Raw genomic sequence first — 18,937 nt, 5'->3', positions numbered from 1 at the left:
CACAACACAAATAAATTTATATCTATATTTTTTCAGTAAAAATATGATAATATGCAACCAACAATATATATAATTTTATTTAATACATAACGTGCAGTGAGAACACTAGACATATATAATGCTCTTTTCTAAAAATCTACACAGTGTTTTCCATAGGACCCAGCCTACAACAGAAGCTAAATAAAGTGTATCTGTCATGGTTTTGTTCTTGATCAGTTTAGCTACACTAGGATTCTTTTTCTAGAATTCCCTTTCCTGTGTTTGTCCTGGTTAGGTTTGGTGTGAGCTTTTGCAGGCAGAAGTGGAGAAGGCAGACACAACATCAATGAAGGGTATTGGACACTGGGGCAGTGCATGCCTGACTCAGCAGGTTCTCAAGCACGCCATGAGGACAGGGAGCAGAATCCAGCTCACAGCTCCTTCAGCAGCTCTAGGCTGTGCTCCTCCAGAATGTCCAAGTCCTGGCCCAGGTCCAGCCCTGTGACCAAGGACATCAGCTTCTCCTGCAGGAATATTGAGGTGGGAGTGCAGGTACAGGTTCCTTTGGGATTCCAGTGTATTCATGGTCTCTTCCACTTCACTTCCAGTTTTCCTTCCTGTCACCCAATGCAGAGACAAGAGTTTGTCTATCAATTCTATTGTTGTATATAGTCTAATCTCTATAACAACTCCTTCTTTACTCTGCAGACTGTTAGTTGCTCTGCATGCCTGATGTTGTTGTTCAGTCCCTAAGTCGTGTCTGACTCTTTGCAACCCCATGGACTGCAGCAGGCCAGGTTTTCCTGTCCTTCGCTAATTCCCAGAGTTTGCTTAAACTCATGTCCATTGAGTCAGTGATGCCACGCAACCATCTTCTCCTCTGTTGCCCCTTTATCCTCCTGCTCTCAAACTTTCCCAGCATCAGGGTCTTTTCCAGTGAGTCAGTTCTTGGCATCAGGTGGCCAAAGTATTGGAGCTTCAGCATCAGCTCTTTCAATGAATATCCAGGGTTGATTTCCTTTAGGATTGACTGGTTGGATCATGCTTAATGAGGAGCTCTTATTTTTACCCATCATAAGACTTCGAGTACATTTTAAGCTTGTGTGCCTCAGTTTTCTCTTTTAATAAATAAAAATAATAAAATTCACCTCATAAGGTTGTTGTTAGGATCAAATGAATATACATGAATAGTGTGTTTGGAATAAACTTTTAAATATTAATCCCTGTGTAATCCTAAAACAATTATTCATCATGCTAACCTTAAGTGACTAACGTTGCTTTGGATTTCAGAAAAAACACATATCAACATCTCATCACCTATTCCAGAGACCTTTATTTGGTGAATTTCCCCTCTCCTGCCCTCAGTGTATTTCTTGAACTCAAACCACTCTTGCGGCTTGCAAAGATTCATAATTGGTATATAAAGATGAAATCCAGAAAGTCTGACATGGTTATAAAGAAAAGACTCCTTGGTGTCATGTTCTCTGACAAAAAGAAAATGAATAAAATCATCTTCAATACTGGCACAAATATGATTATACTGACTTTAAAGTCTTCTAGTACAGACACCAGACACAAAGAAGAAAGCCTTGTTCGCTTGGAATCCGACATGAATCTGAGACGATCCGTATGTTCCCACTTACAGCCTCATAATGTAATTATTCTTTTTTTTTAGGGTATCTAATTATAATATCAAATACACACACACATGCAAACTTGCATTTCTTTGCTCCATACATCTACATACTTAGCTTTATCTTCAGTTCTTTTAACAGCTTGTATATCTTCTTTACCATTTTTTATCTACAGTCATACTTCGTTTTATTATGCTTCACAAATACTGCATTTTTTTTTTTTTACAAATTGGAGGTGTGTGTGGCAAACCTATGTTGTCAGATGGTGATTAGCCCAGCATTTTTAGTAATTTTTTAGAAATAAAAGTGTGTACACATTTTTAGACAGTGCTATTGTGCACTTAATAAACTACAGTACAGCATAAACATGACTTTTATATACACTGGGAAACCAAAACATTTTGCAACTTGCTTTATTGCAGCAGTCTAGAACCCAACTGGCAATATCTCTGAGGCATGCCTGTATTGATCTATTTGCTTATCTATGCATGAGACTATCCTGCCATTTAAATTTCATCATATTTTTCTCTATGTAACATTACTGATAAGAATAGGAAAAATGGCACATATCTCACATAATTGTGTTTGCTAATCAACCAAAGAACAAAAGCAATTTGGGCCTAAAACTCAAATAGCAATTTTCCAAGTCCAGTGAATCCAGGAAGCACAATTATTAAGTCCACTATGCACAAATATAAAAATCAAAGAAATAATATTAAAAAATGTTCAAACTCTAGGAACCCCTACCAGCTCTGAGAGGTAAGGAGGGCATGACATACACCAAAAAGATATTGACAAAGGTGTCCGACATTCATTTTCAGCCAAGACTTCAGGATTTCACAAATGCTTATTTCAAAGCTGCCCTGACATGCAGTGCATCCCTTTCTCTGACAGGCGAATGTGGGCAAAGGCTGAACTCTATATGCTTTTTCTCTCTAGCCCTTTTTAATTCATGATTTTCTGAAATGGGTATGTAACAAAAAGTCATAACACTGTAGGTATTGATGCTAATTCACAGAGCTCTAGACACACAAACATGGCTTGAATAACTTAAGAATGATTTGCCCTTTTGCCTCAAAAAATCAATAAATATGTTGAATACTAAAATATCCATTCTTATTAACATATGACGACAAAGAGACAGGATGACGACAAAGAGATAGGATGACAACAGGATCATGGAACTGTCTGGATAGAATTCCTCCTGCGTTTCTCAAACTTCCATCTATAATACAGTGTTTTTTGTTGATGTTGACTGTCTTGATTTTCCTTATAAGTGCAGGTTTACTGATATGAGAATACTTGTCAGTATTTCAAGTACCAGAAGATTACTTGAATCGGAAGCAGTAGATGTCTTACTTTTTCAGAAGGGTTCAGGGTAGACTTGGATGAAGTATTATTCAGCATAGAAAATTTAACAACAGGGAAGTGGGTGTAATTTTCAGAGAGGTTACCCAATGTATCCAGAAATAGAAAAATCAAAAATCTGAGTAGATGGACTTCCCTGGTGGTCCAGTGGTTAAGAATAAGCCTGCCAATACAGGGGATGTGCCTTTGATTCCTGGTCCAGGAATAGTCCACATACCACAGGTCAGCTAAGCCCATGCGCTGCAAGTACTGAGCCCATGAGCCACGACTAGTGGACCCCGTGCACCCTAGAGCCCGTGCTCCCCAACAAAAGAAGCTGGTGCAATGAAGAGCCCACACACCACAGCTAGAGAGTAGCCCGCACTGGCCACAACGAGAGAAGCCAGCACACAGCAATGAGGACTGAGCACAGCCAAAACCAATAAAATAAACAAACAATTAAAGCTTCAAGAATCTAAGTAGAAGACACATTTCTAAAGAGCTTAAAGAAACAATACTAGGATAATTAAACTGAGTTCAATTTGATAATCAAATTGAGTTTCATTGTGAGGGAGCACAGGGGTAAAATGGAGGGAAAAAATAAAAGGGAAAGAAACAGAAAGTTAGCTTTAGCTACTATTATGAATAGGCTGGGAATCCATTGTATAATTGATATACTGAGTGAATGACCTGGTTGATATGGACTGGTTGATCTCAGTGCTGCCTCCACTCAGATACTGTAAATGCTGAGTCAAAGGTTTAATTTTAATCTTCTAAATCACCAATTCAAATTAAGAGATACTCATGAATGGGAGATACAGGTCTCTAAATTAATCCCATCCCACAGGGAATTCTATTCTGTTCACCAGTTGGGATGGAGTTATAAGGACAGAGTGTTTCCAATAGGTTCAAGTTTCAGGTATTTATGGAATTATTGAAATATATTTTTATGTATTATTTTATTATATAGAACAACAGTGACACCAATATTACAACTTGTAAAATCAAATGAGGTATTTATAAGATTCTCTTTTGATTTACACCATTCTGAAAAGAAATGTACTGCCTAATGATTGAGAATTCATCTTTTAGAAAGAATTCAAAGATGTCTGGTGTTTATATGAAATTCCTAAGTCAACAATCCAAATCTACAAGAAAAGACCATTGAAAACGGCCAGTTTATGTTGGCAATGAAACCCCGAAATGGAATTGGGTCTGGAGTTCCTAAGGCAGCCCTAAAATGAGTAGTTCTATAATTTTAACTATTTTCAAAGTGACTCTAGAAGGTAGATTTCTATATAAGTTTAATAACTTCCCTAAGCTATCCTATAGGAGAAGGAAATGGCAGCCCACTCCAGTACTCTTGCCTGGAGAATCCCATGGACAGAGGAGCCTGGCAGGCTACAGTCCATAGGGTTGCAAGAGTCAGACACGACTTAGCAACTAACCACCACCACAAGCTATCCTATCTGCACTCATGTATTTGGGTTGATATTTAGCCCATCGAACATTAAAATTAAAGATATCAGGATTATAAGTTGACCAAAAAATAGTAAGAATCCCATTAGGGACAGTACAATAAATTGATTGTATATTGTTATCACTTAATTGATTCATAAAATGTCCCCTTACGGTTTAGAGAGTACAGAGGAATAAGCATTAAAGCAAAATTTGATGGAAGGAGTTTTCTCTTTGCAGAAGGCTTTCAAATAAACCTTGTTTATATCCCCATCATTATACGCCAATCTTGTTCTTAGCCACCATATAGAAATAACAATGCCTTTTGGAAGACTAAGTGGTTTTAGGTACCTCTCACAGTTTATTGCCAGTAACTTTCCCATTTGTATACTCCAGTAATTTCTAAGCCATAGATCAATTAGGGAGACCTTTGGGAACCACCAAAATCTGCATATCAGAAATTACTGCTTTATTTTTATCGTAAGATACAAGTAAACATTCAGTCATTATACCAACTGTCTATGCAGTCCCTGGGGTCGCAAAGTGTCGGACACGACTTAGCAACTGAACAACAAGAACAATGCAGGTCCCTTCCTTCTGCAAAACAGAAAGCACACAGTCCTCTCCCTTCTTGGAGTTTGGGAGGCACAGCTGTTACAGACACTGATACCAGGTAGAGCAGCTGGATTTCTTTGAAAAGTGTTTATTTCAATCTTCATGATTTCCCTCCCATGTTTTCCTAAAGAATTTCAATTTTGTTTGTCACTCTGAATCAAATAAGACAAAAACGATAATCAAATCCATCAAGATATGTTTTTCTCTTTCTCACTTTGCATCTCTCCTTTAAAATAGAAATGTTACCAATTCTTTTCAAAATCTAGCTGAGAGAGAGGAGGAAAACCACCACCTCTACATTATAAAAAAGATGTACGTTAGGTTTAAGACAGTTTGTCAGTATGAACATCCTTTGATGTTTTAAGCTTCTGTAACATAAACTGCTTCTTTAATAATAAAAACATGAAAATGAATTTCTAATTATTAATTGGGGAAACTTCTTTTTATGGGATGAAAATGTCTATCGGGCAGTGACAAGAATAACAAGCTAATGCATGTAAGCTAGAGTCATCATAATTTTTAATTTGCTCTTTAGAAATTGCAAATTTGACTGTTTAGCTGCATGCTAAATCAACATGTGACCTAACATAGATTCAAAATTCTCTTCTCATTAGACATGTGTTTTTATAACTTTCACAGTATAAAATTATGCAGTTTTGCAAGATACTTTTTAAAAATAGTTTCTGGGATCATATAAATGTCTGAATCTCCAAAAGGGCATAAAATATGAATTTATCAAATTCTCATATACTAATACTCTAAACAGTCTGATGTATGAAAATCATTTTACTTTAATTTGGTGTTTACCAATTAACTTTGATTTTTTCCAGTAAATCTATTTTGAGCACAGGTTGGAACCATTGCCATAGGTCTGTTGTATCATAAATACAACTGAAATACACAAGAGAATAGAAATTGAGGGTATCATATAGTTTCCTGCCTCCATTCCTGACTGCCTACCATGTAAACAGTTCATTCCAAAAGCCATTAAGTATGGCTCGGCGAGGTAAGAATTCACAGAAAGGCAGGAAGGTAAAGGTAGAGTGAAACAGTGATAAACATTTGTGTCAGGGAGTCAGGGGATGGGCAGAGCAGCAAATGAACATCACTTACTACAGCAGAGAGGGGTGATGCTAACACCAGATACATCAAAGGAAAAGAAACAGGTTCTCACTGTTGGAGAAAAAGAAACAATTAGAATGAACCCTGTGGTGTTGCTTTGGCATTGGAGGTTTAGAGGTGAACTCATGGTAATGCACATGGGGGGGTCTAGATTTGATCCTTTTGCTATAAAAAGACTTTATTAGGACAACTGGAGACATCTGACTGAGGTCTGTGCATCCATTAGCAATGATGTTTCACTATTAATTTCCTAATTTTGAAGGTTGTATTGTGCTTGTGTAGAAAATCATCCATGTGGCAAAGACTGATTGAAGAATCTCATGGTGATGGGGTATCATCTCAGCAATGCACACTCTAAAAGTTGAGGAAACATTAACTTGGACTACAACTTCTCTCTAAGATTAAATGTATTCCAAATTAAAGGTGATGAACAATACAAAAGAAATGGACTGTATTTTACATGGGCCTTCCTCCACAAGAGGATTTGAAGACGTTTACCATAAAAAAGGGCTTCCCAGGTGGTGCTAGCAGTAAAGAACCCACCTGCCAATGCAGGAGACAAGACACAGATTTCATTCCTGGGTTGGGAAGATCTTCCTGGAGGAGGGCATGGCAACCCACTCCAATATTCTTGCCTGGGGAATCCCCATGAACAGAGGAGCCTGGCGGGCTACAGTCCAAGGGATTGCAAAGAGTCAGACATGACTAAAGTGACTTAGCACACATATACATACCAAATAAGAATAAAATTACAAAGAAAAGACAAACTACTAATGGTAAGAGAAGACAGGAGAGAGAATAACACATAGAAGGGACAACACTAGAACTATTCTCAAATGTCAACACAACACTTTACCTTTGGCTGAGTCACTGTTTCAAGTAGAGTAAGTCCCCTTGGATATTATGTACTGACATCCATAACCTCTACAGTTATGAGCCTTTGCAAAGCAATGAGATTTTCCTTTCCAAAATAAATTTTACTAAGTAACCTCTGGACCTTTTGATTTTTTGATTAATATTTTTTGATGGAGAGTGCATTCTCTTTTGCAGTCACCACCAGGAAATCCAAAGTCAATCCCAATTATTCTCTTTAGTTTTTACTTTAATATTAACAGCACTTCAGCCCCAGTTATTCACCAAATGGCTCTCAATTAATTTTACTGTGATTTGAATTTCTATGTGATATACTGTTCTTATATTTTTAACATGCTGATATTCCTATTTCAAAAACTGTATAAGATTTCACCCACACTTCTCTTTGTCCAACTCCTGTCCTCTTTGTCCAGCTCCTCAATTTAATTTGGAAAGTATGCTAACCTAAAGAGCTCTTCCACCTTGGAAAAACAGTAACTATTATTAATAGGCAACAGAATCATTAGGCAGTGGAATCATAGAGCATATATAAATTAAGTTCTCTAGAGATATTATCAAAGTTTAGTATAGCATACTGGTTAAAACCTTGGAAAGAAGAGCCAGATATCTGGATTCAATCCCAGCTCTACCACTTAATATCTCAGTTTGGATTATCTATTATTTTCCCACTTTTCTGATTAAAAATAATTAATATAAAAGTTAATTTCAATACTAATGTTAAAAGACTGTTGTGAATATTGCATGCTTTTAACAGCATTGGGAATATAGCAAGTTTTTAATACACATTGATCATCATTAGAGAGATCATCATTGAATCTCAAAGAAAACTAAGAAAACCTCCAGTGCCATGTTTTATACAACTTTGCACTCAACAATGCAGTCATTCATACCAGCTCAAGTCCTACTTGGCTTTCTCATCCATCCCTTTATCTCCTTTTTTACTAATATACCCTTTAGAATAAAATAGGGTTCATTCCAATGTGTGCAATTGTGAAACACACAGTTAAGGCTTCTTGAGCAACTTTTCATTGACCAAGGCATTCACAGGGCTTCCTTCATATTCAGTTGGTAAAGAATCTTACTGCAATGCAGAAGACCCCGGTTCAATCCCCGGGGAAGATCCACTGGAGAAGGAATAGGTTACCCACTCCAGTATTTTTGGACTTCCCTTGTGGCTCAGCTGGTAAAGAATCTGCCTGCAATGCAGGAGACCTGGGTTCAATCCCTGGGTTGGGAAGATCCCCTGGAGAAGGAAACAGCTACCCACTCCAGTATTCTGGTCTGGAGAATTCCATGGACTGTATAGTCCATGGGTCGCAGAGTCAGACATGACTGAGCGACTTTCACTTCACTTTCAAGGCATTCATATCATATACACAATTTATTGAATCATACTAGTATAAGCAGATAGACATTTGTAAAGAAACAAATATCAACTGAGCACCAACTCTATGGCTATGCCAAGTAATTAGAATATACTCATTGAATTTTTCCAAACATATTTTCTTAGGTAAGGATTCTTATGCACACTACACAGATAGAGGTGATGTTTAGATGGGTTATATCACTAACACAGGTAGAAAGCAGATTTGCAGACAAATTATCTGAGATTCTATTTCCAAGCTAAATACAGATTTTGTTTTACCTGAACCTAGGGGTGGACACAAGAGATGAGGGTTTGATTCCTGGGTTGGGAGGATCCCTTGGAGTAGGAAATAGCAACCCACTCCAGTATTCTTGCCTGAAAAATTCCATGGACAGAGGATTCTGGTGGGCTACAGTCCACAGGGTAGCAAAGAGTCAGACGCATCTCAGCACAGGTGTGAAAACACCATCAGGGTATACAATCCCTCACTCCAATATCCAATAGCATAAAAATATTTAAAGTGTCTGGAACTTATTAAGTGTGGGCAAATTTTCATTGAAAAACCAACTTTAACCTTGCTAGCTTGGGATCCACAGTAAAAATCAGATAAGCTCACACATCGCTCTTTACGCAGTATTGCTATAAAAGTGAATTCTCATCAAGTTCTGAAATAAACAGTAGAATATAAAAGAGCTCTGCCTCCAGTTTCCAAATAAGATATTTCTAAAATAATTTAGCTGCCATTTGGGCAAATATATATGTGTGTTTTGTCTTGACAGCCTGTCAACTGGCAGACAGTTCTGGAATATCACATTCATTTCAATATAATATTGGTAAATTCCTCAATTATAATTTTATTTTTCTCTCTCTACAACAGTGAAATCCCCCAGTCCTTGCTGGCACTCTTCAGGGTGTTCAGGTGCAGGTGTTGGCATTTCTGCAGTAGCAAAGGAAGAAAAATGAAAGAAGGAAGGCAGGGAGGGAAGAGGCAGGCTGGAAGAGAACAGTGGTAATAGGGAGAGAACAGAGATAGGAGCTGACCTTCATCCTGATATTCACCTTCATGAGAAATGAAGGGAATAATTCACACTTGACAATAAAATAGTGCAGCTGCCTCTTCCTCCTTTAACCAGAGAGGCTGGAGTCAAACAGAAACCAGACGCCCGATGCATAAAATCGATACAGAGGAAAAGTCCAAAGGTAATACGGGAATGAGATTAATAAAAATAATTTTATAAACCACAACTACCAATTATTGAACACTTATTTACTTTATGGCATGCTTTTACCTTGTATTTTATCATGCGATTCTCAAAAAATGAAAGCAAGATAGAAGTTGTTATCTTCGCATTGTGGCTAAGGGAAATCAGAAACAGTTTCACTTCCTTGAATTTCAAAGTCAAGCAGATAATAAGGGATAGAACCAGGATTCAAAATTTCATCCATTTGGTTTCAAAATCCCCCTCTTTCGACTGCAGCATATTCCATGTGGTTTCCAGCAGAGATATAACAAACTAAGCATTTTTAAAATAACTATGTAAGTTAGTGTAGATTATTTCTTTTATAAAGAAATACTATACTATATTGTATACATAGTATAGTATTGAGCAGTACAAATATAGTATAAATACTATACTATATTTATAAAGAAATGCTGTACTATATTGCTATACTCTTATAAAGAAAAATCTTTCAGATAGAGGAACAACGTATAGGTTCACATACACATTGCGTTATATAGCTAATAATATCTTTAAATTCCTTTCCTTAGCTGAAATTGACCATGAAGTTTGCATTTTATTTTTTCCCCTGAGCATATTTATCAGGGACATGACTCATATACACAAGAATGGAAGCCTCTGACACATCTACAATAAATAGGTATAGACTTGGCCATTAAAGATGTAGAAACTATAATAATGAGGAAAAAATAGCAGCTTTCTAAGGAAACGGCAACCCACTCCAGTGTTCTTGCCTGCAGAATCCCAGGGACAGGGGAGCCTGGTGGGCTGCTGCCTATGGGGTCGCACAGAGTCAGACACAACTGAAGTGACTTAGCAGCAGCAGCAGCAGTTGATCATTTATTCGTAATTAAGTATTCTGTATGTGGGGCTTCCAGGTGGCTCAGCAGTAAAGAATTAATCTGCCAATCCAGGAGACGTGGGTTCTCTCCCTGGATCAGGAAGATCCCCTGGAGAAGGAAATGGCAACCCACTCCAGTATTCTTGCCTGGGAAATCTCATGGGCAGAGGAGCCTAGCAGGCTACAGTCCATGGGGTCATAAAGAATTGAACACGACTTAGCAATTAAACAACAACAATTCTCTATGTATTGTAAGTGGTAACAGTCCTTTAAAATCACCTTACACTAACAGAGAAAGACTCATAAACTTACAGATCAAATTTATGGTTGCTAAGGGGATGGAATAGTTTGGAAGTTTGGTGGACGGGTACACACTGCTATATTTAAGATGGATAACCAAGAAGGAATTACTGTATGGTACATGGAACTCTGCTCAATGTTATGTGGCAGGCTGGAGGGGAGGGGAACTTGGGGGAGAATGAATACACGTGCATGTATGGCTGAGTCCCCTTCGCTGTTCCACTTGAAACTATCACAACATTGTCAATCATCTATACCTCGATATACAATAAAAAGTTTTTTTTTTTAAAGATGGATTAGGCAAGTTCTCTGTCCTAAATAACTTGATGAAATAAGAAGCAAATAAAAAGAAAGAAAAAAAATATAGTATTTCTCAGCTCCTGTTTACCTGTTAGAATTTAAAAGAAGTATGAACATGAAGGTGTTTTTGATTGTTTGTGGGTTCCTTTCTGTTGTAGTAGTGATGGAAGAGAAATAACTTCCTGCTAGAAATCTCTAGAAGTTTCCCACAAACTTTTCCTAGAAAAAGTGTCATTTCAGCCTACCATAGAGGAGTGATTTGATTTTGATAAGAAGGGAAAAAAATATACATAAAAGTAGGATTCTTCACACAAGAAATAGACGAAATAGGGTCTTGGGAGAAGAAATACACTGGTAAGATGTGAACACCTGAAGTCAATTCTGATTTGGTGCTGCAATAGTTGTATCTACCAAAGTTACAGTGTAGGTTAAAAAATAAGAGATCAAATGAAGCCAAACTATTTATCTGATTTGGGTTTTTGATTTGTATCTCTATTTGTGTGTGTGTGTGTGTGTGTTTTATCAAATTATGTTCATCTACTTCTAATTCATGTGATTTTGCTGCATAGATTATATCTTTATAGGTTGCCTTAAATGCAGTTTGAAACAAACTAGGGTATCCATCCCATCCACTGTATGCTTAGGAATGACTTTGGTGATCTTGGGCCCTAGATCTTGGATTCTGTCTACTACTTTTGTCAGACAAGTAAGAACTCTAAAATTCCCTTTTATCCTGGTATAAAGTCCTGGGTCAGGAATTCCTATATCAAGGCCAGAGTTTGGGGATGAAGTGAAGTGAAAAGTCACTCAGTCGTGTCAAACTCTTTGCAACCCATGGACTGTGGCCTGCCAGGCTCCTCCGCCCATGGAGTTCTCCAGGCCAGAATGCTGGAGTGGGTAACTGTTCCCTTTTCCAGGGAATCTTGCCAACCCAGGGATCAAACCCAGGTCTCCCGCATTGCAGGCGGATTCTCTACCATCTGAGCCACCAGGGAAGCCAGAGAATACTGGACTGGGTAGTCTATCCCTTCTCCAACAGATCTTTCCAACCCAGGAATTGAACTGTTGTCTGCTGCATTCCAGGCAGATTCTTTACCAGCTGAACTACCAGATAACACTGATTTGGGGATAAATAAGCAAACACAAAAAAAGGGAAGGAAAAGGTAGAAAACCGTGTTTTGAAATAAATGTTGTTCTGTAGAGTATAATGAATATTTCAATGGCTCACAAAAAGTGGGAGTGAGTCATTGGTGACAGCAAGGATTCTTTTAAAAGTTCAGTTCAAGTAAGATAAGCACAACACACAAGCCTCTAGTAGCTGATTTCCTAATCCACTCTAGACTCTACCCACCAGCTCAATGCAATAGCTGGCTGACTACAGACCTAGATGGTTTTCTATTTCTCTATGTACTATATCTGCATGTGAATACACACAAACAAATAATTAAACATCAAGCAAATATCAATAGGATTAGTCTGGCATGTTGGAACAAATCTTGATAAATCCGCCTCAGTAACAATACTCGAACTGCAGGTCTATGAGAGGAATACAAATTCAGCCTATTGAAGTACTGTCGTGCAAGGAGAGAGATTTTAATAAAACTGCTTCGTCAGTTCCTATTACTCAGGGACTAAAGCTATTGAGCTGTGGAACTGAGGCCAAAAATGGGGATTTGGAAATGCAAATTAGAGATAAGACGGTAATAAATGTCTTTTATTCAGTCACACACTATCCCTAATGCCAAAAGCTATTTTAAAGATGATTCTTAATAGTTCTGTGAAAATGGAAGCATACATACCCAAAATGGACATCTCTGGCACGGTGGCATGATAGGGTCCGTTGAGAAACTCTGGGGCATTGTCGTTGATGTCTTGGACTTTAATAATAAATTCAGAAGGAGGCTCAAGAGGCTTATTTGTCTCCCAGTCCACTGCCTGAGCTGTTAGGGTGTACTCAGCTTTTTCCTCTCGGTCAAGTCTTTTTATAGCATGGATATCTCCTGTTACATCATTTATTTGAAAGATAGTCCCAGCTCCATCTCCTGACAGGATGTATTTGATTTTTTTGCTCCCAGGATCCAGGTCTGTGTGTAGCTAAAATGAAAGGGGACATTGGTTAGTGATGTGGCAATTTGCAAAGTATGTTTTAGCACCTCATGTTCCAATATAAAGTTGTTTCTTTCTACATTGATTATAACTTCATCAGTTTCTGCCAACAGCAGCTGCACAGAGTCTGTGCAACCCTCTGTATATCAAGTATAATGAGAGTCAACAAATACGTTTGAATGCCTTTAAAAAATACTCTGGCCTGTTCAGTATAAATTGATACACATTTACAATGATAAAAATATTGAGCAGAAAAACACTAAAATATATGTGTTCCTTCAATTTATTCATATATTTACTTGCTTAGTATGAACTGATGTGCAATTAGAATGATAAAAAGATTGATAAGAATATATAAAAATGTACGCATTCTTTTCGATTTGTTAATACATTTAAAGTTATTATTATTATTTATTTTTATGGGCTACTATCTGTGTGCCAAAAACTGTGTGAATCACTTCTCATGTACTAATTCTTTTCATTTTTTCCAAAAGTCATTGAATTAGAATATTTCATATGAAACATAAGAAAAGGGAAGTTTGAGAAGGTATATTGTAACATCTCCACAGATTCTTTTTGATAGAAACAAGTGCAGCAGGCCTAAAGTTCAACTCAGCTCTGCCTCCTATATTCATAACGCTGCCATAATTCTAACAATCTGATGGATATTAAGACCTTATGTTTGTGTAAGTTTTTATTCCCACTTTGATTTGTATAATTCTTCTAGTCCAGGAAAATTATTCCCATTTTACAAAGATGACTGAGACCAGATTATGGGAGCACATTTTCCAGAAGTGGGACTTCTTTGAGAAATAAAAATTTTGCAGCAGGAAATCAGATCCATCTTCAGTCATGGCAACAAATATTTATTGAACACCTACTCTGCCTAAAACATTTTGGTATGTACTGGGGAAAATACAATCCCAAAATTTCATAGTTTATTCTCAGGAGGGAAACAAAAGTGTTCTGATATATGGTGCTTTTTCTTTATACCATATAGACTCCTATTAAAAAATAAAATGAAGCAAGAAAATATATTTTTAATTCACATTTTTAAAAGGAAAATTCATTGGATTATAGTTGTAAAATATTGCCTAAATGCACATATTTTCATATAAACACAATTATTTAAATGCCAATAGAATTAGTTCTTGGGCTTCCCTGGTGGCTCAGATGGTAAAGAATCCACCTGCGATGCAGGAGACCTGGATTTTATCCCTGGGTTGGGAAGACCCCTGGAGGAGGGCATAGCAACCCACTGCAGTATTCTTGCCTGGAGAATCCCCATGGACCAAGGAGCCTGGCGAGCTACAGTCCATGGGGTCACAAAGAGTTGGACACGACTGAGCAACTAAGCACACGTGCATAGTTAGTTCTTGCATCATGAGATTTTTAAATACCTGTTCCTTAAAATATATATATGTATAAATTGAAGAAAAAAAGTCTCGTGCAAAGAAACTCCTAGAAACTCAAAAGGCATTGCATTCTCTTGGGATCACTTTTTATTCAGAACAGATTTTATCACTTTCTTTGCCAATTTAAATTTTATTTAGCTCCTCAATAAATGAAAAGAAAAAATTATACAAAAGACATAAAACAGCAATGACGCATCCAAATGCATCTAGATCGCCTATTTTACTTCTGAATATTTTAAAAAGTTAAAGCATAAGATTACATCAAATATTTATTGAACCTCAAATTGTATCCATTTCATTTATTGTACTAAACTTATTAACAAGAGGAAATGTTGAAATGCCGCTTTATCTTAATGAATGTGGGAATAAATTCATTAATGTGGTATTAATCCAAATTTATGATCATTTTAATTTATGTGCATTTTAATATTCTATTAGCATTTTTATTAAAAAAGAGAAATTTGAATAAAGTATGGTTCATGGATGTTCCCATTCATATACATGCATCCCTGAGACTCAGAATGTATTGACATGCGTCACTCTTGACCATCACAGGTTTGCCATCAAAATTAAGTCATTCGAAATACTGTTATTATTTATGTTAGAACTTACTGGTGCCATATTTGCCATACATTTATCAATAGCCTCTGATTAGTAAATCATATCATATTCTTAGATTTTGATGGTCCTTTCCTTTGTATTTAGAAATAACTGAGGGAGAAGGGAACAGCATAGGTTTTGAAAAAAACAATAAGCTAAGTAAGATCGATCTCGCTAACTACGTGAACTGAAGAAATTAACACATTTATTTGAGCTTCAGTTACTTTGCCTCTAATATGGAGATAAGACACCTATTTTGCAGAATTGGTTTTATAATCTGAGATGATCTATTTGAAAAACAGAAAAATTAAGTATTAACTGTACAATAACTGAAGCTGTTTCTACTTCATAACATCCTCAACTATATATAACTAACTGAAAACATTATAATAAAGCCTATCTGCAAGCTGAGTGAAAAGTTCCCAAAATTCCATCCTGAAAAAATGGAGAAAAAAGCTCTTAGCAAACACTGTGTACTTTCTCTTTCTTCTGGAGAATTATTTTTAGCAAATCTCAGCAAAATCTAGAGCCCTCATGATCTTAAAAGGCAGAGTATTGTGTTTCTATATTCATTCCTTTCATCCAGTTATTAATATTGACACACACACACACTTGCACATGGCTCATTGAAGTAACCAACTTAACATTACAAATAAAGATCGGTGGGTGTGTAAGAATAGCAATTTACAGGGAGCAAATGTTCATAAGATTCCACATCTGGTCCTGAGAAATCAGAATACATGCTAATAAGCTGCTGCTCTCTTGGTTGGTCTTCATGTGTCTGTTTAAACCTGCTCACTTCAGTGTATCAAGACTGTTCTGTCAACCCACCCCAGGACCTTCTCTGTGAGATCATGATGCCAAAGAAATCCCAAATTTTCACACATCGTGCATCATCTGGAAGTGTGAGGACCATCTCTCCTAAGGGCTGCTTCTGCTAATTATACCAGGATAAGGGCCACATGCAAATTGGCTGCAGTGGTAAGATGTTGGCCTGGCTGCGGTACAAAGACCTCATCCATTCACTGGTTAATTATGCACCAAACATGATTATAAGCAACACAGACATGGTCTCTGCCCTCAAAGACCCACAGCTTTGTGGGAGATAACACAAACAGAAAATATTTGTTATTGTTACTGTTACTATTACTGTCACACGTACTGACTACTTATTATCTGGTAAACATCTTGCATCTACATATGTAATCTATTCTCACAGCCAACCAGAGATCATTCCTGCATTTCAACAATGCAATGACTGAAATTCAGAGATTTTTAGGGAACTTTTCCATAGAATTTACCATCAGCAAGTGGCAATCTTAACAGCATAAGGCTTAAAGTAAATTTCCTGGATTCCAATACACGCCCCAAGGCTCTGATACAGAAAGAAAGCTGGGGTGGTGGTGGGGAAGTGGAGATGGGGTGCGGATGTTAAATTTATTTAACTCACAAAATGGAGTGTGGGGAACAGCAAAGGCCACTACAAAAAAGTAATGATTTGGGTTTCCCTGGTGTCTCAATGATAAAGAATCTACCTGCCAGTGCAGGAGTCACGGGTTCACACGCTGCTGAGCAGCCAAGCCCATACGCCACAACTATTGAGCCTGTGTTCTAGAGCCTGGGAGCCACGACAGCTGAGCCCACGAGTCTCAACTACTGAAGCCCGCACACCTGGGCTCCACACAAGAAGACCCCACAATGAGAAGCCTGAGGACCACAACTACAGAAAAGTCTATGCAGCAATGAAGACTCAGCACAGCCAAAAATAAATAAATAAAATTATTGTGTTAGCTCAGTTGGTAAAGCCCTGAGCCCTGATAGATCAGTTGGTAAAGAATCCGCCTCCAATGCAGGAGTCCCCAGTTCGATTCCTGGGTCAGGAAGATCCCCTGGAGAAGGGAAAGGCTACCCACTCCAGTATTCTGGCCTGGAGAATATTATTTTTAAAAAGTAATGGTTAAAATTTCAGATTGCAAAGCGGGAGGGGATACTCTCCAAGCACAGGTAAATGTATAGGTGAAGATCCACAGATAAGTCACAGCATACTAAGTGAGAAAAGCTAAAGATGATTTACAGAGTCTGTGTACTGACTTTAGAAAAAAGAGAGGTAACAAGAAATAAGGATAGAAAGCCAGGAAGGGGTCAGATTATGTAGAGTTTGGAGAGCAAACTACAGAGTTCGGATCTAACTATAAAGGTGACAACAACCCATATTCACACAGTTTCAGTAAGAAGCCTGGCATCGTAATAGTTTTGTTTCAGTAAATCACAGAGGTAGGTAGGCATCCATTAGCAAAAGTCTTAAAAGCAAAGGGAAAGAGGAAGTCAGAGGAAAACTTAGACATCAACTCACAAAGCTACCTCAATTTGGGATTCCAAGGTCAGCCCAGCACCCATGGGCTGTGTCACCTACAACCAGATGAACCCCTGTGGTCACTCCCTGCAGCCTTGGCGAGGAACACCGAGTGTCAGGTATACAGTGAGGTATCGTGGTCATTCGTTGGTCATTCAGGTTGCGTCTTCAATTTCAGGGATCATAGCAGGACTACAACATAATTGAGCTGAATTGTGAGCATCAATGTAATTACACCCTCACTATCTTTCACATATTTGCATAATATCCCCTAATTACAAGTTTAAACCTTTAAAAGCCGTGGGAGGAAACATTTGCATTCCCACCTTCCTTTGCATTCCCACTGCCTAGTAAGGTGTCAGTCATGCTCTTGGGGCTCAGAAAGTATTTGTGGAGTAAGGTGAATGTAAAGGAAGGGAAGGAAAGAACACTGTCTCATTTTATTTTCAAAATAGTAATTTAAAGAAGAGTGAAGAAATTTAGCAATGTGAGGTCTACTGAGCTGAAACCTTATCTACTCTAAACATAAAACCCTTGAGTTCCCTCAATTCTGCATTCAATTTTAGCAGAACTCCTGAGACACAGCAGAGGGAACATCAAGGGAAGGACGAGTGGCTGGATGACAATGGAGGAATAACGACAGCAGAGGAAAGTGCCTGATATTCACATTGCACTGTCCTCAGAATAAGAGCCCCTCCCACCCTATTCTTCAGTGTCACCCATCTCTCTCTTTTAAATTAGATACTTCACTTTTTATCTAAAACAAAATACTGCATTCGTTTTTAAAATTTAAGTGTGCAGTGAGACTAGTCAAAACTAATATAAGCACTGGCTAATCCCTGTTTAATTGTACTACAGACAGTTTGTATTTTACTCTTCTAAATGTCTATATTGAGCCCATATTGTCCTTAAAATAAGAGAAGAAAGCAGCTAAACTAATCTAACATCTAGTGATTTCAGCCAACTTATTATGAAAAGCTAAACTACTTTGAATTTGTGGCACTTTCTGCTTATTGAGGCTAGAAGAACATAACCTTTTTGCTTTTCTAAATGTTCAATTTATTCCTGAATTTAAAATCAGTAAATTTACCCTTAAAGATCAAATGACCGAAGATAGTTCTGTGGCTGTCAAATAATAAAAGTACAAACTACTTTTCCACCTTCTTCTGCAGAATTCTTGAGGACACTGAAATACTTCTAGCATCAATACAGTAGAGCTGAGAGACAATAAAGTCTCCTCTGAGCGCCTATCTTAATACCAAAGAATGACTTAATTACCGTGCTTGTCCACCTCTTCTTGGAGAGTGAGTGATAGGACTCAGTGAACTTTGGGGGAAACCAGTTCCTCATGTGAACATCTGTAGCTCTGACGTCGGAACTTACTTTG

General features: G+C 37.6%; 1 protein-coding gene across 1 annotated transcript in view; it reads right to left on the bottom strand.

Annotated features, from left to right (window-relative positions):
* CDH8 (cadherin 8) overlaps positions 1–18,937 on the bottom strand; it is a 327,579-nt gene that overhangs the window by 172,437 nt on the left and 136,205 nt on the right. Inside the window, 1 exon segment of the mRNA XM_040253857.1 lies at positions 12,876–13,170. Coding sequence (XP_040109791.1) covers positions 12,876–13,170 — 295 coding nt within the window.

The sequence above is a fragment of the Oryx dammah genome, unplaced genomic scaffold (genome assembly GCF_014754425.2).
Source record: "Oryx dammah isolate SB20612 unplaced genomic scaffold, SCBI_Odam_1.1 HiC_scaffold_13, whole genome shotgun sequence".
In the NCBI taxonomy this organism is placed as follows: Eukaryota; Metazoa; Chordata; class Mammalia; order Artiodactyla; family Bovidae; genus Oryx; species Oryx dammah.
This window is presented reverse-complemented; position numbering and strand designations above follow the sequence as displayed.